At 39.7% G+C, this 25,973-nt stretch overlaps 3 protein-coding genes across 4 annotated transcripts; 1 reads left to right on the top strand and 2 right to left on the bottom strand.

The window, feature by feature from the left end:
- Positions 1-855: 855 nt before the first annotated feature.
- LOC146458254 (uncharacterized) lies at positions 856-22,263 on the bottom strand. The gene is made up of 4 exons (XM_085090869.1): positions 22,005-22,263; positions 14,359-14,819; positions 10,866-11,032; positions 856-6,120 (listed from the first exon to the last, which is right to left on the bottom strand). Exons 1-4 carry the CDS (start codon positions 22,198-22,200, stop codon positions 2,841-2,843), a joined length of 4,104 nt encoding a protein of 1,367 aa, XP_084946995.1. The 5' UTR covers positions 22,201-22,263; the 3' UTR covers positions 856-2,840.
- LOC146458256 (uncharacterized) lies at positions 6,228-10,718 on the bottom strand. Its single transcript, XM_085090995.1, has 4 exons — positions 10,474-10,718; positions 9,686-9,806; positions 8,476-8,825; positions 6,228-7,787 (listed from the first exon to the last, which is right to left on the bottom strand). The coding sequence occupies exons 1-4, from the start codon at positions 10,712-10,714 to the stop codon at positions 7,540-7,542; spliced, it is 960 nt and encodes a 319-aa protein (XP_084947121.1). The 5' UTR covers positions 10,715-10,718; the 3' UTR covers positions 6,228-7,539.
- On the top strand, positions 11,201-13,709 carry LOC146458255 (uncharacterized). Of its 2 annotated transcripts, none has more exons than XM_085090991.1 (2): positions 11,201-11,479; positions 12,481-13,709. In XM_085090991.1, the coding sequence occupies exons 1-2, from the start codon at positions 11,465-11,467 to the stop codon at positions 13,300-13,302; spliced, it is 837 nt and encodes a 278-aa protein (XP_084947117.1). In that variant the 5' UTR covers positions 11,201-11,464; the 3' UTR covers positions 13,303-13,709. The 2 variants fall into 2 exon arrangements, with proteins under 2 accessions (XP_084947117.1, XP_084947116.1); XM_085090990.1 differs by lacking the exon at positions 11,201-11,479 and adding an exon at positions 11,510-11,946.
- Positions 22,264-25,973: the final 3,710 nt, after the last annotated feature.

The raw sequence follows: 25,973 nt of genomic DNA, 5'->3' as shown, positions 1-25,973 counted from the left end.
GGGGCTTGTGTGCAACATGAATAAAATTCTAATGATGACCTTCATTCAGCTCGTTCTGCGAATTGCTTATAAAAAGTTACCGACCTATAACATTTTTTAGCGCAACTGAGCTTCTTTGAAATTCGCGCTTAGTTGACTCAATTGTTTTCTTGTTGTCATGAATGATCAATGAGTACTAGTTATGCTAATGTAAATGGTTACAGAGACGCGTGCACTTAGCAACAATCATTCCGCTATTGTCATTTGACAAGAACCATTTCGCTCACGCAATCAGAAGAGATCGTCGAGAAAGAAGTTTCATGTTCTAGAAAATTTTTTCGAAGTTTAAGATAGGGAAAGCGCCGAACGTACTCTACAAACGTGGACCGAGGCATTTTGAGGTAGAGCAGTCTGTTATTTCTTTGCCACTCTTTGAGGTGTACGACCAGCGTATTCGCCATGGCTGGGTCAGGCCGAAACATGCGCGCGCGGTACGACAAAAACTTAGTCAAACCTGTTGACGTACCCCTGGAAAGTTTGTTTTCGTTTTCTCAAGTAGGCTACCGTTGGAAAAAATTGTCATCAGCGACAAGTTGTCGAATGAATCCGATTTGACTCGATTATAACTTCGCGAAACAGGAGAGAAAAATCCCTACGGACAGACAACAAAAGGCTTATTGTCTTAAAAAAATTTAAACCATAACAATAGGCAAAGCTTGATATGGGGCGATGTGTTTTTGGTGCCAGCACAGGAACCATCCGGTATAGTGTAGACATAGCCTAACCCTTCGGGAACGGCGGAATCTGGTCACAAATTCCTGGTACCTTCGGGAACTGCTACAACTGGACTTCGAAATGACCAACAACAGAACTTGATTCGCACATGCAGTTTTAATCATAACTCGCAAATCATCTTAACAATTACAAGAAGGGTATGTTTGTAACTCAGTAAAGCTATTCAAAACAGTTCCACAACATACAATAGAACATTATATATTACAATAATAATTTGATCGCCAAAGGCTACCCTAACATCAGTGCGATGAAACAAGCAAACAAAACATATAGTAAAACTTCAAAAAAGTCAAGACTTGGATCTGTGGCAGGAACAAGTTCTTACAAGCGTCCAACAACAGAACTCATAGTGATCTGCACAGTTTAATCAAAACTCGTACTGAATCGTCTTAACAATTACAAGTAGGGTATATTTGTTACTAGCGAAGCTATTCAAAAACATGCAGCTTTACAACATATGAAATAATTGAACTAGGCGAACCTATACATTGTCGCGAAAGATAATCAAATTGGAAAGACTAATACATTGTAAAAAGTTATTCTATTCAAAAGGGCAAAAATAAGCACAGCGGCTTTTTTTCTTTCTTTTTTGTAATACAGCATTATTGGGTATGGGTATAAATGGAAAAGACACAAAAAGCTATGATCCCAAGAGGGTAGGTGCGAACGGGTCACAAGCTCCCACGCCAGGGCACCACCCTGTTAAGTTAAAACTATTATAATACAATAATAATTTGATCACCAAAGGTTGCCCTAACATCAGCCGGCGATTAAACAAACAAATAAAATATATAATAAAACTACAAAAAATTCAAGACTAAGATCTGTGGCAGGAACAAGTTCTTTCAAGTGTCCAACAACAGAACTCATAATGATCCGCACAGTTTAATCAAAACTCGTAATGAATCGTCTTAACAGTCACAACTAGGGTATATTTGTTACTAGCGAAGCTATTCAAAATCATGCAGTTTTACAACATATGAAATAATTGAGCTACAGCGAGCCTTTACATTGTCGCGAAAGCTAATCAAATTGGAAAGACAAATATTATATTGTAAAAAGTAATCCCATTCAAAAGGGCGGAAATAGAAACAGCAGCTTTTTTTCTTTTTTTTTAAATACAGTTTTATTGTGCATAACTATAAATGAAAACAAAAACTATGATTGAACTTACAAATAAAATATATAATAAATCTACAAAAAATTCAAGACTGAGATCTGTGCCAGGAACAGGTTCTTACAAGTGTCCAACAACAAAACTTTATCCACACATTCAATGAAAAATTCAATGCGTCGTAAAATAACGTTAAGCCAGATGAATCAACAGTTTATCGTCAGATTTGTGTAGATGCATGTATTTGCGACATACAGTCAACTCTCTCGTAAGCGACCACCCTTGGTGCACGACAAAGTGATCGCTTACGGGAGGTGATGCTTACGGGAAAGATCAACAAAATAAGCGTAATTTTACCTTAGCAGCTAAATTAGGCAAATAGAAACTAATTTATTTGATTTTTTTTTCACATTTAGTCATTCTTCTGATGAAACTTTGTATAACATTTAGGACCAGATCTGTCCCGTTTACTTACAGATCTAATAATAGCCATCTTCTCTGTCTGTAAACTGTTATTATCCGTCAGCAGTCCGGGGTAGAGTCATTAAAAATTGAACTTTTGTCACTTCTAAGTAATGATTTACTAACGATCATACTTGATTATGTTGAGTGGTCCCTTACCGGAAACAGAAAACAAAAGAATATGTATAATTTCTGGCCTAAAAAGAGTGGTCGCGGTCTCTTAAGAAATTGAGTGGTGGTCGCTTACAAGAGAGCTCTTGAAACAGTATTTAACTGAGAAACAAAACGGTTGTGAACGAAGTGGTCGCTTACCGGAGGTGGTCGCTTACGAGAAGTGGTCGCTATGAGAGAGTTGACTGTATTTCAGAGGAAGCATTATTTTTCTGGTAATCATGACCATAACAAGTACTGTCACAATTTAGCAGTGCCTTTGTTTTTGTGAAATAGTTTTTAAAAAATGGGAAAATATCCATTGCCTTACATTATGAGCTCAAGAAACGTAGCGCGTTTGCAAGTCCTCAGTGTCACAGTTGAGCAGGCGTTGACGGGAACCTGTTAAGTGACCTAGAGAATTCACTCGCTTAAAAGACAGCAATTTCACGCAGAAATATAGCAAGCGAACGACTTGGGATAACAAAGTAAAAACCAACAGGATCCCCACTACAACTGGGACCAGGCCAAGCACTACTATCTCAATCCATTGCAAAGTATGGAAGAGGCTTTCGCTGGGTCCGGTGGGCTCTATTCCCTCGGAGAAATAGGTCGCCTCCGCTAAACTGAACGTGCAAATAGCGAACAGACTCACCAGCGAAAGACTTTCAAAGATGTTGGCTTTCCGGTCGCGAAATGGTCTCATAGAGAGGTGATGGACAAGAATCAGAACACATGCACAATCTAAGCAAAGGAATTTAACCATAGGATCAGTAGCAAAGGTGTGAATTGTTAGCAGGATTAACCTTCTACCAGTCAGTACGCTTTCCCAGTACAGTGTCCCATGGTCAGCACAAGAAGGAGCACGAAATGGGTCATGAAGGACCTTCTTGATTTCTTCTGAATCATCAGAATTTCCTCTGTAGGGCACATCGTTGTCCTCTCTCTTCTTGCAGCGACAGACGATCCACACAAGAAGACAAGGCAAAGGGAATGCACAAGCTGTCAGGAACTCCTTGGCTGACATTTTGTCGTTAGCAAGCGACAATGATCCCCAAAAGAGAACCACGATGAGGGGGATAATAAACACCATCATGAAGACGATCAGAAGGTACTGCCACCACTGCCAACACTGAATGTTCCCATCTACAAAAAGGCGCCAATCCATTCCTATAGGGACGCAGTGCATGAGATTAAGGGTTGTGTCCGCTAATCTTTCGTATCCAAGCAACAGTATCTCCAGAGCAACAGCCAGATATACTGTAATCCGAGGTGAAGAGATATACCTGGACGAGCTTGCTGCTCGATGAATAGTAAAGATGAAACCCACAGAAAGCAATGTTGCCAGGAATTTCAAACAGAGGAACAGTTCTTTGGTGACGACAGTGAGACCAGGAAATGGACAGCCAACGCTACCATCAACTACTTTTACTTGGAAATTGAAAATAGCAATGACTGATGGGATGAATGGCACCATGTGTAGAGCTTTCTCCGGAGACTTTATCATGACAAGTTCGGCTACTTGGTAAAAATAAAAGATAATCTTAAGATATCCAGGATCGTGTTCTTTGTCATCCTCTTGAGGTAATCTTTGCACATAAGCATCTCCAGTACGATTCTTAAACCATAGAGTTTGCTTATACAAAACTGAGAAAATGGGAGGCTTGAAAACAAAGTAGACTGCAAAGAAAACGACGTAGATGGCGGTCGTCAGCCAAAACCAGTGAGCGTTACATTTATCTTTCTTTCTACATGACGTCGAATACAGGGCTTCACTGTATCCATCAGAACACTTGCCACACAACACGCCTGATCTTTTGCCGAAACAAGCATTGTAAGTGTAATTAGTGGAATGCTCTGGACTGCTGCAGTACTCCAACGGACAGGGGAAAAATTGTAAACTTGGAGGATTCGTTGACATGGTCAAACCCCAGAAGTTCTCTTTGGCTTTAATATTTCCACCTACACAGGATGCTCCGTAAGGACATTTAAGGCACATGGTTCTATTGTTGATGTCCAAACCGGTTGTCAGTCCTCTCTGCAGACTATAAAAATCATCACGACACTCTTCGCAAAATAGTTTGAGATAAGTCACCTTCGTCAAACACGTGTCACTACCTTTATTAAACTGAAAATCCTCGGTTTTTGTTACCTTATCCAGCTTAATCCCCTCTCCGGATGGGCATCGAAAGATGGAGGTGGCATCAGCTGTTATCAGATTTGTCCTAGTAGCTACTAACATTGGATTATACTTTGTGAGGACATTTGCTGTAAAAGAAGAGTTTGTAATTGTGATCGGACCAGCGCTTTCAGAATGCAGAAAGCATCCAATACTTGGAAATGAGCGTTGCTTTCCACCTGAGGATGATGCATTCAAATTAGTCTGAAGGAAGGTGCTATTCACAATGTTGACACTGCCATATCCCGGTTCCATATACACATGGCCTCCCACAGTCAAACCTTGGTTGTCTTTAAAGATACAGTTTGTGAAAGTCACGTTTGCGTTCAAAAAGTCTAAAGTTGCTGAGACTCCGACGTTATCTTGGAAGATGCAATCCTCAAATATTACCGCTACCCGCCGAGTTGTTGCAGTTCGTTCTGAATTGTTGCGTTTTTCACGTTTTTGGTTCGGACAGTTTGGGGGCTCCTCATCATCAAATTCCATTTCCACAACTCCTCTATATCTTCCATTCATTTTATCAACAAACTCTGAATTGTTAATAAACTTGCAGTTCTTGACAGAAATCATCCCTTTTACCTTCGATTGGAAACCTGCAGACAAAGCGCGCTGGTGTAATCCTTGAAAGGTGACATTTTCTAGTCGTACCTCAGCTTTAATAAAAGACGGCCTGCGGAATGTGTCACCCTTCACCCAAAACCTGATCGCATAACTATCATCTTGCGTTTCATGGCCACCAAGGAAGATACTGTTCTTGACAACAAGTGTTTGGCTGCTTGGTGAACAACCATCGAGATTATTAGCCGATAAGCAAGACCTTGTTGCCATTCTCACACCACAGTTGTTGTTCCACAGAATGCATTGTTCCAGGGACACATTTAAACTAGAAACGTTTGGATATACTTTGGGAGGTCCACCGGCCGAAATCCCGTACCAATAAGTAGAATTAACGGTCACCTTAGTCAGCTGCACGTCAAATCCGCCAAAAACAAATAGACCGTTTTCGTTGTTCAGAAATGTGGTGTTTGATAAGGTCAATTTTCCCTTGCTATAGAAATTTTGATTTCTAATTGAAAGTGCAAAGCTATTGTCTTCGTGGCCAAGTTCGCGAAAAATAGAATCGGTTACAGAACCGAATATATCAACCCTGTTTGTATAGTTTCCTGATCTAATGTAAACAGCACCTCGCATTTCTCTATTCTGACTCTTTGCTGGAAAACGCCCAACCTTGCCCCGAAAAATACACTCTGAGATCTTTAAACTAAAAAACCTGTTAAACAAGTAGACGAAGACGGATTGTGTGTTGTTAAAGAATTCAGAGCCAGTAATAACGAGGGAGGATGCGTTACAGACTCGTGCACTGGAAAAATTCCCAAATTTCCAAGTTGGATCAAACTTGGGTTTTCCTTGTTTTTTTGTTGGATTTCCACTGATATCCAAACTTGGTAAAAATGCAAAATATCCAATTCTGATTTGTAAGTTGGATTTTTATTAACCAAAACTGGAAAATAGGAATAAACCATAACTGGAAAACGTGTTATCCAAATAGTCAACAATTTATTCCTTAAGTTGGGTTTTTACAAATCCAGATATGGATTTACCTCATTACATGTTTGTATTTTAAAGGTAACCAACTTTGTCAACTCAGTAATACAGGTTTGGATCACCAGATAACAAACTTGGAATTAGACTGTCACACTAATAACCAAACCTGGGAAATAAAAGAAACTCATAACTGGAAAAGGGATTATCCAATTAGCCTGTTGTTTGAGTAATTTGGTTTTGAGCGAATCCATTTATGGATTTACCATGTTACATGTTTGTATTTTAAAGATAACCAAACATGTCAATAAAGTAATCCAGGTTCGGAGTACCTGATAACCATCTCGGAATCGCACTATTTAAACCACATTTCGTTTGACACTTAAGAAGCTAGATTTGCTAAATGCCTTTTTTTTTAACCAGTTTAATGTAAATAATGACATAACCAGTCTAAAAAATAATCAAATATTGACAGGTTTGTGTCATAACCTGTTTTACCAACTAGTCATGCGCCACAAAATGTTTTACTAGCCAGTCTACATGGAGTAGCTTTGAACAGAACAGTCATCACAGCCATGATGCTTTAAACAACAACACACATTAATTTTGTCCTTCCTATCTTAAGCAGTTTCAGTTTATGATTTCTGGCAGAAAGATGAAGTTCCTAGATTTATAGATGATCATTTCTAAAGGTTGACCAAGGTGATAAAGTTATCTTTCGCAGTTGCTACTAGCTTGTGTAATAGCCAAGTACTATAAACAACAACATATTATTCACCAAAATATTCATAATAATCTCAAACGTAAGTTTTTTTGAAGCCACAGTCTAGCAGCTTTCAACAAGAAAGTCATCACAGCCATTCTTGACGCTTTGAACAACATGTATACTTTGTCCTTCCTTTCCTGAAAGATTCAGTTTGCAAATCCAGTCCTGGCAATCAGATTAAGTTCCTTTATTAGCTCAACATTTCTGATCATGGTTGACCACCTTGTCTATCAAGACCGAGATGATAAAGTCATCTCTCACAGTTGTCACTGGCTTGTGTAATGGCCAAGTACTATAAACAACAACATATTATTCACCAAAATATTCATAATAGTCTCAAACGTAAGTTTTTATGACGCCATAGTCTAGCAGCTTTCAACAGAGCAGTCATCACAGCCATGACGCTTTAAACAACACGTATAGTGACTTTGTCCTTCCTTTCCTGAGAAGATTCAGTTTATGAATTCAGTACTGGCAATCAGATTAAGTTCCTTTATTAGGTCAAGTCAGCACAGTACTAGTTGCCATGGACATTGAGTGGCAATGCAACAGTCACCTTTTATTGAGAGCCACATCATCTCTGGTGATATTTCCTAAGGGAGCATTCACTTCAACCTTTCCCTGTTTTAAAAGGGTACTTGCTATTGCACGGATGTGAGCAGTTTTGTCTTTGTTCCTGAGCAGCTTCAGTTTAAGACTTTTGGCAACTGGTTTTAGGTCCTTGACAAGGTGTACATCATTGATGGTTGTTCTTTCCAGCCATACCAAAATAATGGTTTCTGCTGATGATAAGGTGAGCTCTGAAACACAGAAAAGACATTAATTTTAGTGTATAGTGCAACACTGTATCAACAGGCAATGAATAAAATGAAATGTTTATAAAAGGTGGTCAAAATTTCCCTTATTTTTCCTTTTGACACTAATAACTCAAAAGCTACAGTGGCTTTTCTTTAGTTTGACATATTTTTGTTTAAAAAATCTGTACATAGATTACAGAGCACTGAAAAACTGATAACTTTTATGTCCAATGAGTAACAATACATTAAAAGGAAAAAAAATATTCACCAAGTACTTTTCACGTAATTGACCATGTAAATAAAAATAAGGTACTTTTGACTCCCTTTACGGTAGCCATGGTAACCGATCTGGTAATCATGAGGAACTAGTTCATTTTGCTCATTGATATATGTCTAAATATTTCTAAGTAATCTCCACCAGCATCAAAAGGATAGCTAGCAACAAACTGACAAGGTTATCCTGAGCTGAAGTCATCAAAGCCAAACAAGAGCAGGAGTTACCAAGAGTTGAAACCTTTGCTCTTATTTAGGGGCAGGGGGCCCTACTGAAGACAGGGCACTTTCAATGTAATAAAAAGAAAACTAATAAGAGGTGGTTTTTGGAAACAGGGCATTTATTGGAATGATAAAATAATTATCACAACACAAAATATCCCAGAAAGGTATCTAAAAATATACATATATGACTCACCTGTGTTATAGTAATCCTCTAATTTAGCTGGCTTTCCCTCATCGCTTTCTGGACTGTCTCCACTCACATTACTCGTGCTATCACTTTCACTCCCGCTTACAGGAGAGAGTTTGCCAGTTGCTTCCAGCTGCTCAGATTCCTTACGCTGTCGCTCATCCATATGCTTCCGGATAATTTGCATTATCGCATTTCTCCCCAACCCAAGTCTTGCTAAAGTAAAGTCCTGGTCCTTGGCCAGCGTGTCAACAACAGTAAGCATTCTTTTGGTGGCTTCTAGGTTATTTCGAAACCTTGGCGCCGGGGACCCCAGTGGCCACACCTGCTTTATATAATTGGTGATTCGCTTCTTCCTGTGATAAAGAGGGGCAGCAGGGATAAAATGACTAAATGCAGACCACACCATGGTTAGATAGTATATATTATTAATGAAATGGTGCTTCAAATTTACAATAAATAGGTTTGATGATCATGATTAGATGTACGGTTGCCAAGATAATGGCTCCGTCAATTCCAAGCCCAATCTCCACCCCCTGCTTAAGGCATTTTCTTCACTTATCCTGGCCTAGGTTGAGGTATTTGCCAAAACAGACCAAGCCGCAGATGGGTCATTGTCAAAATCAACGTTATCTTTTGGATTTTAACAGTATGACATCATTCCTTTTTGAATGTACAATTTCCTGATTGTCCCCAATGTAAAATCATACCAACTGAGTCATAAGGACCTCATTATCAAGTGCATCAAAGCCTACCCCCAACCCATGTAGATACATTTGCATTGTTGTTTTCACATATGACCGAGAGATGTTGAGTTTGTAGGCACCTGATTGCAAAACCAAAGCTTAGAAAGACAGGCTGAAAAATATGTGCTGCTCCACAAACCCCACCATGGGGATTTGTACCTTTGAGCTGGCTTCTCCATGGGACATTTGCAACATTATTGAGAAAAACAATACAAATGCCCAAAGGGATGGGTAGACTTGGAACTGATAAAGCTCTAGGGTTAAACAAGGTTACTTGCTCTTGTGATGCCATATAGCAAATGGATGAATGTAAAGCTGGCTTTGAATGGCTTTTGTGATTGAAAAAAGGCATGTTCTGACTCATGAAGTTTGAGGATTACACTCGTTAACTTGTATGTGACTAATGACAGCTTGAAAGATTCTAAACTACAGTTTATACAATAATCAAAAACAAATATCTGGAGACTTACTTTGTATTATAAATGGCCCGATCTGCTGTATTCATTTGATTTTTTTCTGTGTTGGTAAGTATTCGGTCCAGCAAAGAAAACTCAGTTCTTGACATGGGCTTCTCCCTCTCACAACTTTTTCCTTAAATTGGGTTTAGTAAATACAGCGAATAGTTAATATGATAAGCTACCATGCATATATACCAAAATCTGGTCATTGCATGATTTTCAATGCACCTACCTATAAGTCCTAGAGTTTTACACTATCAAAATAAAGTTTGCTTACGGATTCATGAAAATTTTTTTTTGTCCAAACGCAAAATAATCGATCAAAATAAGCATTTGATTAAACTAGAAGAAATCGAGGCAAGCATAATTCTTTCTGAGGTTCTCTACAGATAAGTACCACACTGTAACATGGCCAATTAACTACGTATTACAACACAATGGAAACTTAACAAATGAAGAAGAAAAAATATTGTGCTAAAAACGAAGCTGCACAGAATTAAGGTATGTCGGGCAAATACAGCCTGAAAGTGAAAAAACAATGCAAAGCAGCTCATAATCGAAGGCGACCTGTCGTAGTGGCGGGAACAAGTTACCAAATTTAAGATGTTTAAACACTTTGCAACAGGGAAAGGGCTTAACCTTTTCCAATAAAAATAACCGCACCATTTTGTTTTTGACAATACGCCAAAAAACTTGAGACTGTAAAATCTCGTACACGTAATCGTCCTCGTCCTCAAATTTGAAGCTCTACTCCATTTAGAGGCTTAAACACGAGTAAATGAGAATACATATATATATACCTGCACTGGGTCCTGCGCCAAGTTCACTTAATTTCTCCGAGAATTTCCCTTTCTTGCCAATGGTGTCGAGTCCTAACTTCTCCATAGCTTCACTACTCCGAACAACAGTCGACAAAAGTATACGTCCATCAATCTCCTCCTGTTCAAACTTTTCGGCGACAGTTTCGCTCCCGAAAGTCCTTAACGCCCAATCCTTGACTTCGAATACTGACCATTCTGATAAAGGAGGAAAATGATACATTTCAGATTAAGATTAATGAATAGCTTAGCTACCTATTGAAGAGAACCATACTGTACGTTACCGACCTGATACAGTCTTGCTCGGGCCGGATTCAACAGCGGCAATGTTTTGGCGGGCGTTTTCCCGCGTCAGTTTCACAGGTAAGCCTAACTTTGCCGTCGATTGAGACAACACGGGTTCATAATCATCCGAGCTGACTGAGTCTGTGTCGCCTGAAATTTCCTCAGTTACATCCATAGGACTTTCAGAGACAGTTTCTGGTGAACAAGTTACTGGTGGCAGATTCTTCCGAGACGTAGCTCCCCAGCAACTCGCCATCTTGAAAAAGACTTCGACAATGCTGCAGCAGTGGATTACATTGAAGTGAACACACTTCTCATTGGGTGTTATTTCGCGCCATAGGCGCGTCATAAAAATATCGGCTTTTCATTGGCTAATCGATGTTCGGGCCCAGTGACAAACGCCGAGTAATGAATTGACTGGAAATGAGTTACCAAAACATGGCGGCCCGAGGCATGAAAGTTCCATCGTCCACTTGCTATTGTTCGGCTCGTCAAGCGGCCCACGTTCATTGCTTCTGTTTAATTTGCAATGGCAAAGCAGTAAATTATCGTACGCAAATATCTCATCTCAACTCGAGTGCATTCTGTGATGAAGTTACACCACCAAGATCCGAAGAGGAAACAGTGGTACCGGTGGACAGCGAAATTGAAGAAAGGCTCGATCACGAAGAAACTGTAGGAGACGGTCATGATCGCATTGATGGTATACTCTTTTTCTTTTCTTTAATATAAGAACTTTTTGTAAGTAAGTCGGGAGGTTCGGTGAGCCTGAGAAAAGACATAAACCCGTCGCTAAACCTTAATTACTTCAAAATTTAAGATTTAAGATTTTTTAGATTTTAAGATGACATGATACATAAATTCCAGCGTCTCTCATGGAGATATTGTATTCTTATGGAAGAGCATTTTGGTACCCAAGCCTGTGTGATAAATTTGCACAATCTTATTCACTTTCACGAGGACATCTCAAGGTTCTCTGCCCCTGACAACTACTGGTGCACACAGTTTGAGAGAGCTGTTTCACGTTACGTTCGACAATCTAGTAACAGAAAGCATTTGGAGAAAACATTTGCAAGAAAAGAGTCTCAAAGAGAATTCCTTAAGTTTTGCCCATTTAGAGATCTAAGTATGGAGAGGCAATCAAGGTCACATAAAGTTAACAGGGAAAAAGTAAGGGTATTGTTTCAAGCTCATAAGCAATAGTATTCACGTATTTACTTATTAAAAGTGGTTGATTTTGTAAATGTTATGTATTTACGTTTGTATATGTTATTTATTTCGGTAACTGACTGCTGTCCTCCTTTTCTCTGCCCGCCTCGACTAGCACCTGCTATTTGCAGGCGGAAATGTTTTGCCATGTTAAAATAACTGTTGTTAGAAATGTTTTGCGATGTAATATCGAATAATTAAATTAATAGTATGTTATGAAGAGGAAATTCACTGAAGAAGTAAAAGTGAATAGTGGTAGATATAATTTACTGCCATGCAAAGTGACAAGGTAAACATCCACCACCATTAATAATAGTAGAATTCTAGTAGTGTACAAATCTAATAGGCTTAGCTACTCATACTGTCAGCCATTACATGCGAGCTCGTAATGTGGGAAGATTATTGCTATACAAGTACTATTCTCCAGACTATCACATGATCTGAAACAAGACTACATAAAGAAACTGATTTGGTCTAATTTTATTTGTTTATCAGGTCGTAGCAACTTCCCTCGAAGGAGCAAAATACTTGGTTCAATTATGCCAGAACAGCCCTGATGCCACAAGAATCAATCAAGGTGTTCTTATTGGATCTGGGCAATCACATTTCCTTCTTAGGGACGAAAGTGCTTCCATTATGGGTTACTTCTCAGATTTGGAATCCTGTGTCATTGCTGACACAGCTGAGTGTTATCGCAGTGCATATCTGCCTATGCATAGAATTGCTGTGGGTGGGAAACTGTATAGAAATGGTGATGTTGTGCTTGCTAAACAACAAAACACTGAGATTTTTTTACGCATTAACAGTTTTTTTCTTGTGGATGTGAATGAAACTACTCAGCCAGTTGTTCTTGGAGACACTTATCAGCTTGTGTGGAATCCGGCAGGTGGTGTTCTGCATCATCCATTAAGTGACACAGTTTATGTAAAACCCTTTGAGAGTGGCACCATTCTTGGGCTTAAAGATTTACAAAGAGAAATCATGCTTTTTCCAGATGCAAACGGAAATTTTGCAGTTGTTGATCCATTCAGGGAAACTATTCCTTTACCACCTGTCGTTGTTCCTGTTTATCCGGAGGAAAATGACATGATCTTGGTTAAAGGAGATGATGATGAAATTTGGCAAGCCCAAGTAAAGCGTGTGTTATTTGCTGAAAAGTTAGTGAAAGGATATTTCTTTGTGAAACATCGCAACTGGGATGAAAACAAGTTGTGGGTTAGAGAAAGCCGCTCAAGTCAAATGGATAGCATCAACTTTGGAAGCATACTTGATATTGCTACTGGAGAATGGCAACATGGTGTCTGGAAAGAAAGCTGACTTATAACTTCAACCTTTTTGGTTGTTTACTGTTAGTACCAAGCTTGAATTAAGGGAAACAGTTTCCTCCTATGATAATGCCAACGTCGCAATCAACATTTAAGTGACAATCATGAGACAAATGGTGAAGAAAACTCTTTATATGCATTATCCACCATCAACAATTTCTTTCACGACAAGCTTGAATTGGTTATGGAGTTTAGAAGAGTTGAATTGCATAGAATTAATTTTGATTACTATAGTTCATTTTTGACAATTCCCAAGCCATCTATTTCAGTCAGTAATCTTTTATTGTCAAGTCGGCTTTTAAGACAAACAAGCTGAAGGTATTTTAAGAATGGCAAATAGCAGATTACAATGCCGAGATATCTAAATAACAAATAAAGCACACCATATTGTAAAAACAAGTTTACATAACTATTGCAATTGGCTACCAACCTCAGTGACCCCACTTGATCAAAGGGAGTATGATGTTATCCACTGGATGAATCACTATCTAGTGGATGGTGTACTTGGTTTTTGTTTACACAAAACACTCAATACTCTGGTGGATGGCATTATTCATCGCTTGTAACAACCAGTGATGGCTGTTACAAGCGAGCAATGTTTGCCTGAAAAAAATTCCAAATTTGGGTGAAAAGTAACCCAAGTTCACATTACAAGCTAACCTGGATGTTCAGAACACAGGTTTGGTTAAGAAAATTACTTCTCTGAATTCCAAACTTGTTTTAGTTAAAAAAAAACAGCTGACAAAATTATCATGAAGAAAATCCAAATTTGGGTGGAAAGTAATCCAAGTTCACATTGCAAGCTAATCTGAAAGTTCAGAACACAGGTTTGGTTAACAAAATTACTTCTGTGAATTCCAAACTTGTTTTACTTTGTGTTTTATGATAAACAAATTTAATTAGGATTTTGTTAAATACTAATTTGGGATTTACTTGTTTATTTATTCTTCCTTGAAAAATCCATGATTTATCCAACTTTAAACCAAACTTGGGTATTTAGTTAACTTGGATATTGTGAAATCCAATCGATATCCAGGTTTGATCAAACTTGGAAATTTGGGAATTTTTCCAGTGGTGATTGTCGTTGTGCTATAAAAATCGCCTTCGAGGAGTTCACAAACGTGCAGTTGGTTACAACGACACTGAAACAGTTCACATTGCGAATAATGATACCGCTGTTGTGGAACACAAGATTTGACAAAGTTATCCTCAGTACAAAATCTCGAGAATGATTGAAATATAGCGAGCAGGAGACATACGCCTTCGAAAGCCAACCTTGCAGTGTTACACTTTTGTCTATCAGAAGCGCTTTCATTTTTTTAGTTGTAACACAGCCGTACGGATGTGATTCGCTTTTCCGTCCATCAAGACAAATCTTTCCTCCATTGCTAACCATCAGTAGTGCTAGTGCTAGTGTCTTGCATGGCTGGAATGAAGAACCGCATATACGAGAATCTTGACCGCTTTGATGAGAAACAAAAAGGCAATCACTTTCCGTTTCATGTGCACCTGAAGAATAAGCGATGTAAGGGTATCAACAAACGACATATATTTCGAAAAACTCTGACGTCGTTAAGGGTTCGGTCAGTTATTGCACTGAATCTTGAGCTACAGGAGACTCGTGGGGCTATCCTGTATACTACTTGTCACATGAACGATCGAAATAGTGGCTTATAATTTCTAATTGTCTAATTTTGATTTGTCAAATGTTAATGTCAAATTTGTCAAATGGGAGAACAGAATTTAATGTAGGTTTAATGAATAAATGCAATTATGAATTGACATCACACAAGTAGGGATAAGGGGGTTCCCTCCCTCGTGGTATACGCGCCTAAAATTGATTTTGACTTGGCCGTTTTTGTTGAAGACAATCAGAACAATTGATCCCTTCTAGGAGAGAGCAGAGTTAAAAGAATAGATTAATGTGCAGTTTAATGTGCATATACCCTTGCATACCCATGTACACCTCAGTATACCCCTGTATACTTATGAATACACATGAATAACCCTGTATACCCATGTAAGCACATGAATACCTATGTAGACCCTTGTATACCCCATGTAAACCTCGGTATACCTCTGAATACCTCTAAATACCCATGAATAACCCTGTATACCCATGTAAACCTTTTTATACTTCTGTATACCCCTGTATACCCATGTAAACCTCAGTATACCCGTGTATATCTATAGATACCCATAAATACCCTTTTATACACATGTAAACCCTAATATACCAATGTAAACCCCTGAATGCCCATGTATACCAATGTATAACCATGAATACCCCTTTATACTCTTGTATACCCATGAATTAATACTTAGAAAACCTCTGTATACCCCTGTATACCCATGTAAACCCTTGTATACCCCTGTATACCTATGTAAACCTCAGTATATCCCTGTATACCCATGTAAACCTCAGTATATCCCTGTATACTAATGTAAGCCTCAGTATACCCGTGTATACTAATGTAAACCTCAGTATACCCGTGTATACCTATGAATGCCCATAAATAGCCTTGTATACCCATGTAAACTCTAGTATACTTCTGTATACCCCTGTATACCTCAGTATACTCGTGTTTATCTATGGATACCCATAAATACCCTTGTATACACATGTAAACCCCTAGTATCCCAATGTAAATTACTGAATACCCCTGAATACCCATGTATACCAATGTATACCCATGAATAACCATGAATACTTAAGTTAACCTCAGTATACCCCTATATACCCATGTAAACCCGGCCTAGTATACCCCTATATTGTAAACTGTATTTGTTTTTTATTTATTATGTAAACCTCAGTTAATACCTGTATACCTATATAAACCCTGGTATACCCCTGTAAATCTCAGTATACCCCTGTATACCTATATAAACCCTTGTGTAGCTCTGTAAGCCCACGTAATCCCTTGTTTGCCCCTGTATACCCCTCTATACCCTTGTAAAGCTCAGTATACCCCGACCTGTATAACCACCTAAACCTCAGTCTGTATATCCCTGTAAGCTTATGTAATCCCTTTTATGCCCCTGTATACCCATGAAAACCTCAGTATACTCCTGTATACCTATATAAACACTTGTATACCCCTGAATATACCCATGTAAACCTCAGTATACCGCTGATACCCATCCAAACTTTAGTATACCCCTGTATACCCGTGTAAACCTCAGTATACCCCTGTATACCTATATAAACCCTTGTATACCCCTGTATATATGACTTATGTAAACCTCAGTATACCGCTGTATACCATGTAAACCCTTATATACCCCTGTATACCCATGTAAACGTTAGCATACCTCTGTATACCTATATAAACCATTGCATACCCCTGTATATCTATGTAAACCTCAGTATTGTAATTGTATACCCCTGTATACCCATGTAAATCTTAGTATACCCCAGTATACCCCTGTAAACCCTTGTATATCCCCGTATAATCCTGTAAGCCCATTTAAATTTCTTGCATGCCTCTGTATACCACTGTACTGAATGACCCATGTAGGCCCCAGTATATTTATGTATACCCTTGTATGCCCATGTAAACCCCAGTATACCCCTGCATACCCATGTTATTCCTTGTATACCCCTGTATACCCATGTAAACCCTTGTATTCCTATGTATACCCCTCTATACCCCTGAATACCCCTTTATACCTATGTATACACATGAACGCCCCTGTATACCCATGTATACCCATGTTAACCTCTGTATACCAGTGTATACCCTGTGTCCCCCTGTAAACACGTGAATACCCCTGTATTTTGTGATGTAGAACTGAAAATTTGACTATTTATATGAAGTGTTTCATTACCAGATATTGTGTGGACTACTTTATCTGCTGTAAATAAAATAAAGGGGAAAGCATGTCATGAAGTGTTTATTGAACAGATATGCCAATTTTCTTAATGTACTTATCTGTTCTTGACGTGGGGAGGGGACCAAAACTTATTCACATGTGTTTAATAACTTGACATTACCTGCATTTGATTAAAACTGATTGTATTTAATATTACTCAAATGGAACCATACTCAAGCAAGAGAGGATGACTAGAAAAAAAGTAAGTTGGATATCATAGAAAATTTAATTGCTTGAGACTCTCGCTAAACATTTAGGACAAAGAAAATCCCAAATGGCGTTTAAAAATCGTGAATCTCACGATTTAAATCTAAAACGTAACCTTCTGAATGAAATGAGTCACGGCTTTGAATTATAACCTTAACGTGAAATCCAGTTAAAATATTTTCCACTGATTCACACGTTACATCATGATTACAGTGCAAAAAAAAGCACCATGCACGTGTTGTAAGAACGCAAGTCAGATTTTTTTTCAAATCACAGTTTAACCTCGTTCTCAGGCCTTCTCTTTGTTCTCGATGGAGGAAGGCCATGCGATTAAACTGATTAAACTTCTGAGAGACAGTGAGTCTATGTGTTTACCCAAATTAAACTGATTAAAATTTATGTCTTGTAATATGTATATGTCATCGACAGCGCATCATTGGGGTGAAATTGACTCGACTCATATTAACGCTAACATATTTTTAACATATACATAATGGCGGAGAAAGGTTATTATGAACTTAGGTGAAGTTCTTTGCTATAGGCTTTGACGTGTTTCAAGCTGATAAACTACTTTAATCCTTGCAAAAGTGCTAAGACGCACCTTTTCCTGTGATCAAAAGGGATAGAATCGAAGGGGAAAAAACTGTTTTTCATTGAGAGAAAAGTTTATCTCGAAACAAGCTATTTCCTTCCCTACAACACGATTTGAATGAGCGAGAAATGAGCGCGAGAACTGTTATGTATTGAAACAAAGAAAGTTATATGTCACGCACTGCGTGACTTACGGCTTTACTGGCTCTCAATGAGAGAGCGATCTTGGTATTCTTTTCCCTTACGTGTAAGTGAAAAGTTACAGCCACGTTAATGAAATAATGTGATGGTGTTGCTTGAGGTTCCTTTAATACGCTACTAGTTGGTTCTATCGCCATAAAGGGAAAACACGAAATTGGAACTAGCATTTTGGTGAAATCACGCTAAAGCTATTTGCGCCACACTTACCCTACGGCTAAAAAGAGTGACTTTCTTGACTTCGTTAATGCACAAAGCAAAAATACGCACCACACGACTTGGCTGACCGCAAGCCGTAACTTACATTCCAATGTCCCCACTTTCCAAATACACACGGTCACCTTACAACAACAACGCGCGGTACGAGTCCTCTTTTCCATGGCCAGTAAAAAGCAGAGCTAAGCAGGAAACTGTTCGTGACCCAGAATGCGACTAACCACGGCTCGTGGAAAGTGGAAACTTTTAGGGTACCGAGAATTTGGAAATCGACGAGTCCGACGTCACCCTTCCAAGCGCGTTCACTGGTAAACAACAAACCACCACATTTGAGTCCGACATTGACAAAATCTATAAACCCTTCCAAGCGCGTTCACCGGTAAACAAGCAAACCGCCGCATCCCCCCACCAGCCCCCCTCCCTCTGGGTCAAGAACAGTTTCCTGGCACAAGCATCCCTTCCCACATCAACATTGCATAAGGGGGAGGGGGGGGGGGGGCGGAGAACTAACTGTGGTAGAATTAAGCAGGGAGAAACAGTATTAAATCCAGTGTTTTTTTGGCTGTCTGTGTTCGGTTGTCATTGCATAGGGGGAGGGGTGAGAGAGAGAAGTAAAGTTCTGTGGTAAGAGACAGAGAGACATAGTAAGCGAGTGGTTTTTGTGCTGTTCGTGTTTGGTTTTCTCAAGGACTTTTATCCACGATTGCAAAACCGCGAAATGTTTTCAAAACCAGGGAGAGCAAAAATTGGGACACATCCGAGTAAAATCCAACAACAAGCTTACATTCGACATAAGTCGGTTATGCTTTCAGCCCTTCAAGTGCACTCGCAGGTTTTTTATGAATTGATCATGACGCCACACCACTGGGAGGGCATCTTTCACAGAGACAAGTTGAAATGCATCTTTTTTACTAACTCGTACGTAATCCAGGGAGAGTTTTTGTTTTTAATTCTTTTTGTCTTCAGGGGGGCATGCTTGTCAATGCAGCCCAGAAGCCCCCTTGTTTTTTCAAAACTTCCACATTTCATTGGGATCAGAGGAAAGGCCAATGCCATCCCATTGCTTTTGTTCAACTTCTAATAGAAACTCATCCTTATCGAAGCTCTTAAAACTGGGTAAATAGAGGTATACATGAGTATACAGGGGTATCCATGGGTATACATGGATATTCAGGGGTATCCATGGGTATTCAGGGGTATCCATGGATGTGTGTGGGTATACAAGGGTATTCATAGGTATACATGGGCATACTGAGGTTTACATGGGTGTACAGGGGCTTCCAAAGGTATTCATGGGTATACGTACATAGGTATACATGGGTATTCAGGGAGTATTGGTATACAGGGGTATACTATGTGTATTCATAGGTATAACGGGGTATACAAGGGTTTATATAGGTATTCGTGAGTCTTCATGGGTATACATGGATTTATCCAATGCCATAGAGAATACAGCCAATCAGGAAGCTAGAAACCCGGTGCATATTCTGCGGTATGAAACGAGTAGTATTCCACGAAAAAATCCTGATGTTCCTTGCAACCTAACAAATAGTTTGTCAATGAGTTTTCACTGAATACTTCTAACCTTTTGTTGAAAGGCATTCATACATTTCAGGGGTAGTACCTATTTATATTTTTAAAATTTTTTTTATCAAAATTATGTACTTTCAAGAAATGTTGCCAATTTGTTGAATATTTTTTCACTGATTGTATTTGCTGTTAAAGCAGTAAAGAGTAAAGTTTTATGTTAATTCAATGAGTGGCATTGGATAAATTAGTTATGCAATTTGCTTTCTCGTGGTATACCGTGAATATTCCACTCCTGACTTGATTTTTCTTTGTATACACACTCACCTAAAGGCTCGTGTATCCTAAGAAAATTCAAGTCACTCGTGGGAAATTTCACGGTATACCACTCGAAAGCATTGCATCACTAGTTTATACAGGGGTATACGCTTAGAAGTATACCTGCATGGGTATGCATGGGTATACAGGCATATTCATATGTGGTATGCATAGGTATACAGAGGTATATTATTAAAGGATATGTGGGTGACTATATGGTACCTTAACATGAATTACTTGCCCGAACGTGAGCTACAGACGGCAACAGGAGGTCGAATGTTTCTTGTTTTCATTATCCACGCGGTCGCGGAGCCGCGAAATTCAGGTATATCCGCGGAATCCCGCGAAATTCACAAAAAAACGCGTAATAACGCGAAATTCGTTAAAAATCCTACCAAATACATGTCGGTACAACATATTTGAAACTAATCTTGGCTACTGGGGCTGTTTACTTTCCATAAATGCAAATTTATCTTGAAATTTCGTTACTACCACGAGTAAACATAACGCACTATAACTATCAGGCCTTCTTAGATTAATGTTGCGAAAACCTGGGCACAAGAAATGAGAAGACTTTTCGGTGACACTATACGGAGTTGGAAAGGAAACTGCTGTCTATAGTAATGCAGGCACATGTTTAATCGTACGTGCAGGACACAATCGCAGATCGAAGACACAACAATGTTTAGACTTTACAAATGGATTTGAACCTTTGATCACGAACAATCTTGCCTTGTAAACTGCAAAGCAACACAAGAGAGCAAGGAGAGAAAAGAAATTTTTTACGCTGCTGTGTTTGGCTCTAAATTGCAGCTGAAAAAGGAGGTTAACCGGCCGGGCGTTTCGGCAAAGCTTATGTTTTTCTTGTAGCTCGAAACAAGTACAATTGCCTTGAGAATTGTGTTGGATGAACTTTTGTGTTTTCTTTCTTGCCCTGAATTTGACATCCGTCCAATATATCTTTTTTTTTTGGAATCTTTCTTCTTGGCTTTCTTCTTTGTTTTTCGACGAAATTTGCCCCGAAAATTCCCACGAAATTGGCCGTTTTCTCCGCGAATTTGTCTCCAAAAATCCCGCGAAATTTGACTTTTTTTCCCGCCAATTATCAGAAGCCCTAAATTAAACTGTGGTTTTGCTCCTTGCCACGGAGAAGAAAAGCTCTTGTTGATGACTGTGGCTTGACGTTACAAACGCGATGGCGTGAAAACGCTCTAAAAAAGGACAAATTCAATTTCCGGTTGCCGTCCGTGGCTCAAAAACGTCTGTGTGTATTTGGAACACCAACATGGCGGACGGAAATAGAAAGTTGTACCGGAAGTCACGTAAGTGCAAGCCAAGATATAGAGCCAGCGGTTGGCATGACGCAACTGACAAAGAATGTTATTTGCAATTTGATATCTAGATCTAGAAAGAGCTTTACAAGATTCGGAATCTTCCCCTCCTATTCCCTAAGTCCTATCGTATTACTTGATCTAAGGATTTTTCTTAACCGAAGAACTAAAAAGAAAAAATTTTAGGCGAATTGTCATTTGGAAAATTAAAAACGAAGAGCATTACAGAAAAATACTGCTCAATTGATTTTCCAGCATGTTGCATGACGCCACAGGCGCGCAGACAAGGTACATACATACATACACCCATACATATTTTATTGGCCCATCCCCACGGAGCTTTTCTGAGTAATGACGAAATTCATATAAAGATTCTTGCAACTGGAGAAACAAACCTGAAGTTTCAACTTATGATATAAATAAATTAACTTACTTGCACAACAAAGATCGCAGTTGCTATAATGAACTTGTTTAACGCAAACGCTGCAGTTCAAATAGTCGGAGACGCTGTCTTCAAAGAATTTCCCTTCCTTGCACGGGACTTGAGGCAGTCGGGTGTCACCCCTTCCTCTTTGAACATGAAGCAATGATAAAAATGCGACGTACACGTACATCGACAAAGAATTCATGCTCAGCCTCTTACAGCGTGCAAACGGCCATAAATGACTTATGCAAAAACAAAGCAGTTTGCTGCTAGCAGACTGTGAGAATAACTGAATGTCACTTGAGATTTGGAACACAAATAGGCACTATAGGCCCGGGAAATTCCCAGTTGCTAATTTGGTTCATTTGAATCATTGGACTACAGCAACTTTGCCAATCCCATGCACTCTATCGGGGGGATTCCCATATGCTAATTTGGACAACAATAACTTAACCAATCCCTGAATCAATCCAATCAACGAAAGGCTGCATGGGCTTGGTTAAGTTATTGTTGTTCAGTGATTTAAATGGGACCAAATTAGAAATGGGAATGTGCTAGTAAAGCAGTTTCTGAATATCAAAGGGCAGTTTCTTCATGGCACATTCTTTGTCCGTGGCGTCGTGCAACATAATGGGACCTAACGCAGAGACGACGACGACGCCAACGAAAAGGGAACTTAAAAATTAAATTTCGCGTTTTCTGAATAAATTCGCGATAATTTCTCTTCATTTAGTTTGTGCAATGTGGCCGAACTGTCCAGAAGCTTACGCCGTACGGGTGGCTTTAACGTTCAGAAAGAGAAATAAAAATTAATGATCATGTGTTCATACGCGTTCTCTATAAAACCTTAAATGTGGTCATTTCACGTTGTTGTTTTGCAGAGGACGGCGAAGAAAATGCACGTGCAGAGCCAGTGTTTTGACTATTGTTTTCGACGTTCTCGTATGTCGTAATCTGATATTATGATTGACATTTGAATGAACGCAACGCATAACTACGGATTAGTTCCGACAGGAGCTTATGACAGCTCCTGGTTCCGACCATCAACAATAAAGGCCAGGCCGTGTTTTCAAAATCAATTTTTCAAGTCGCTTAGCGAGTGACAGCCGGTAATTAAGTTAAGCGAGTCGGCAAACTTCAATGCAATTGCCATTAAATTTAAGCCACCAAACCAGGAAGAAGGAACTTGAGAAGGAACTTGTGGTCGTTTATCTGATAAGCTTGTCAGATCGTAAAAAGAACTGACGTCTTCTATTTTTATGCCTCGCGCTTTTCCACTTTGCACTGGAATCGCTCGTCTCATGTTCGTGTCTTGTCGCAAGAGATGTGGTCCAACCAAATTGCCAACGAATTGGAACGTTTGCCTCGAGATACGAAAATGTTCTCGCCAAATATTATCGGCGTTCAAACCAGAATTGCACCCTCTCATGCGATTTTCCTTTTGCGGCATATCCCCCCCCCCCCCCCTTAAGAAAAGAAAGAAAGATGCCTCTGCTCTTCTTCTCCTTGCTCAATCATTAGCAATCTCAGCCTTTGTTGAAATAGGCTCCTACGTCGGTTAAAACGCAAGCGCATATTAAAACAAGGACGTACATGCGAGCGCCGTCTGCATATCCCGCCACATTATTCAAATCTTTTACTTGTGAAAATACCCATCAACTTTCAACTTTAAGTCGCTTAAGACGTGCTTAAGCGAGACATCCGGCGTCGTGCTGAAAACGCAACCAAAAAGAACAGTTCACTTAAAACGCGTGCTTCAATTCGTACAATTCTACATTGGCGACGAGGATCAAACTGAACGATAATGATATCGGTGAAGGATGTCCGACCCCAATACGTCTAAAAACGTCGACACTGCGCACTTAACAGAGAAGGTTCGAAAAATGTCCTTTAAGAAACCCAAGAAACCCGATAGAGTGTATACCAGTGAGCCAGCGAGGCATGCGAGGCAGACGTGCGAGGCATGATCAAAACATGCGAGGCATGCGAGGCATGAACAACCCCAACATAAACTGCTAACCGTTAAGCTAACCGGGAAACTATTTAAGCTAACCTGAGTGCTATTTAGGCTAGCCGGAGTGCTCTTTAGGCTAACCAGAGTGTTTTATAGGCTAACCTGAGTGCCTTACACGTCTGCTTCGCATGCTTCGCATGCTTCGCATGCCTCGCTGGCTCGCAGATTGTGCATCCCCAACCCGACAACTCGAGCCGACGTAGCACCACTCGAAGACACGAAACGTGTCCCAAGGGCACTCAACGACAGTTTTCTATCTGAAATATCTTTTCAGAGAAGTAAAGTTTGCCTAGAATTTTCGATGGTTCGAGAACAGCTAAAATTTTTGATATGTCCTGCTGTGGCAGTGATTTTCAGGTGCTTTCCCCTTTTAAGGCCGGTTTACAAATGCGATTTTTGATGCAATTTTTGTCCAGATTTCCACCGCGATTTTTGTCGCCGCCAAGTTGCAACTTCAAATCGCGCGATTCAATTTGCATCAAAAATCGCATGTCTAAACCGGCCTTTGACTCCCAAAGTAAAAGGGCCGGCGATGCTCTTTGTCTCTTTAAGGGGCGGTCAGTGTAAAATGCAGACTGCAGACTGCAGACTGCAGACTGGGGGTAAAATGCAGACTCGGGGTAAAATGCAGACTGAACACTGCAGACCAGGGGTAAAATGCAGACTAAATTAAATTAAATTTTGTTCGGTTGGGCAAGTTGTATCCCGAAAAGTAATCATTCATTTTAAACATCTTAAGCCAATTTACCTGCAGATTCCACAGATTCACTGGACAAGGAAGAGCCGGCCACATCGGTGGAACAAACAAAAGAAGCCACTAAGAAAAGACAGGGTCCAGAAGAGTTCAATTCGATCGTAGACCGCTGAGTTTATATTGCGTTACGATTGCGTTACACAAAATATTTACCGCGGGCCAAATTACTGTGGGCCCGGAAGTTGGGCCCGGGAGCTGGTGCTGGTGCGGTTTGTGAAGTAAAAGAACAACATGGCGAACGAACGTGGGGGCCGATCGAAAGGATATTTATGACAGTTTTATGGCAAAAAGGAAAGCAAAAAACGGTAAAATTGGATTCAGGAGTTCATTGTACAAAGCCATGATTGAATTGAACATGAGTACATGAGTCGTCGAGTGTTTTAACTTTAAAAAGATAGTCTTTATAATTTAGTCTGCATTTTACCCCTGGTCTGCAGTGTTCAGTCTGCATTTTACCCCGAGTCTGCATTTTACCCCCAGTCTGCAGTCTGCAGTCTGCATTTTACACTGACCGCTTTTAGGGGTGTTAATGTCAATAGTTTTAATCATCAAGGTATCTTTTAGGTTTGCATGCGAACAAAATAACAACGTCGTCATACGGTTTTAGTAGTCTTTAGACGAAAGAGACATGAAATCTCAAAAACATCATTTTGTCACAACTATTCTAAGACCCTTTACCAGTCTTAGTCTCAGAAAGAATGGATAAATAGGTTAAGGCCGAACTCGCCTCGATCCGGGGTAAGCGCAATGAGAACTCAAGATCGGAAGGAGACCGATATGCTGATCTTCGATCATCGGCCAAAGGCTAGTAGCGCAGCGACCGAAGGTGCAAAGAAAGTTTCTAGTACCCAGGGTAGCTCCAATCGGCTCCCAATCCTTAGGTAACGTTCCCCAGTAAATGCTCATGAGAGACTATCCGCTGTCCAAGGAGCTCGTAGACTTCGGTACATGATTGCCGCCTCAAAAGGAAGACGAAAATGTTTGACACGTAAAACTGTACCTGCCCAGGGACGACTAAACATGAACAAATTTTAAGCCCATCCAAAACAACTGAATTTTGTTGTTCATTGGCTGAGGGGAGGGAAACTGTAACTTTTGTGGTCAACGTCGAAACGGCGGAAAAACTAATGCCATTTCTACACTACGTTGGACAGTATCTTTATGCCGTTGTGAGAAATACTCCGGCCTGGTGTGAACAGAAGTGGCCCCA

The sequence above is a fragment of the Pavona decussata genome, unplaced genomic scaffold (assembly GCF_977016875.1).
Source record: "Pavona decussata unplaced genomic scaffold, jaPavDecu1.1 SCAFFOLD_233, whole genome shotgun sequence".
Lineage (NCBI taxonomy): Eukaryota > Metazoa > Cnidaria > Anthozoa > Scleractinia > Agariciidae > Pavona > Pavona decussata.
The sequence above is the reverse complement of the archived record's forward strand: the minus strand, read 5'-3'. Positions and strand labels throughout refer to the sequence as shown.

Excerpts from the sequence above, each read along its gene's own strand:
- LOC146458255 (XM_085090990.1), top strand. The coding sequence starts at position 11,626 with ATGATACATAAATTCCAGCGTCTCTCATGGAGATATTGTATTCTTATG. Across the intron at positions 11,947-12,480 it reads ATAAAGTTAACAGGGAAAAA|GTCGTAGCAACTTCCCTCGA; the intron begins GTAAGGGTATTG and ends TTTGTTTATCAG.
- LOC146458254 (XM_085090869.1), bottom strand. The coding sequence starts at position 22,200 with ATGAATTCTTTGTCGATGTACGTGTACGTCGCATTTTTATCATTGCTT. Across the intron at positions 11,033-14,358 it reads AAAAATTCCCAAATTTCCAA|ATGGCGAGTTGCTGGGGAGC; the intron begins GTTTGATCAAAC and ends GTCTTTTTCAAG. Across the intron at positions 6,121-10,865 it reads TTGTCTCAATCGACGGCAAA|TTTGGATATCAGTGGAAATC; the intron begins GTTAGGCTTACC and ends ATTTTTACCAAG.
- LOC146458256 (XM_085090995.1), bottom strand. The coding sequence starts at position 10,714 with ATGTATCATTTTCCTCCTTTATCAGAATGGTCAGTATTCGAAGTCAAG. Across the intron at positions 8,826-9,685 it reads CGGGCCATTTATAATACAAA|GAAGAAGCGAATCACCAATT; the intron begins GTAAGTCTCCAG and ends TCTTTATCACAG. Across the intron at positions 7,788-8,475 it reads AGAGGATTACTATAACACAG|AGCTCACCTTATCATCAGCA; the intron begins GTGAGTCATATA and ends TCTGTGTTTCAG.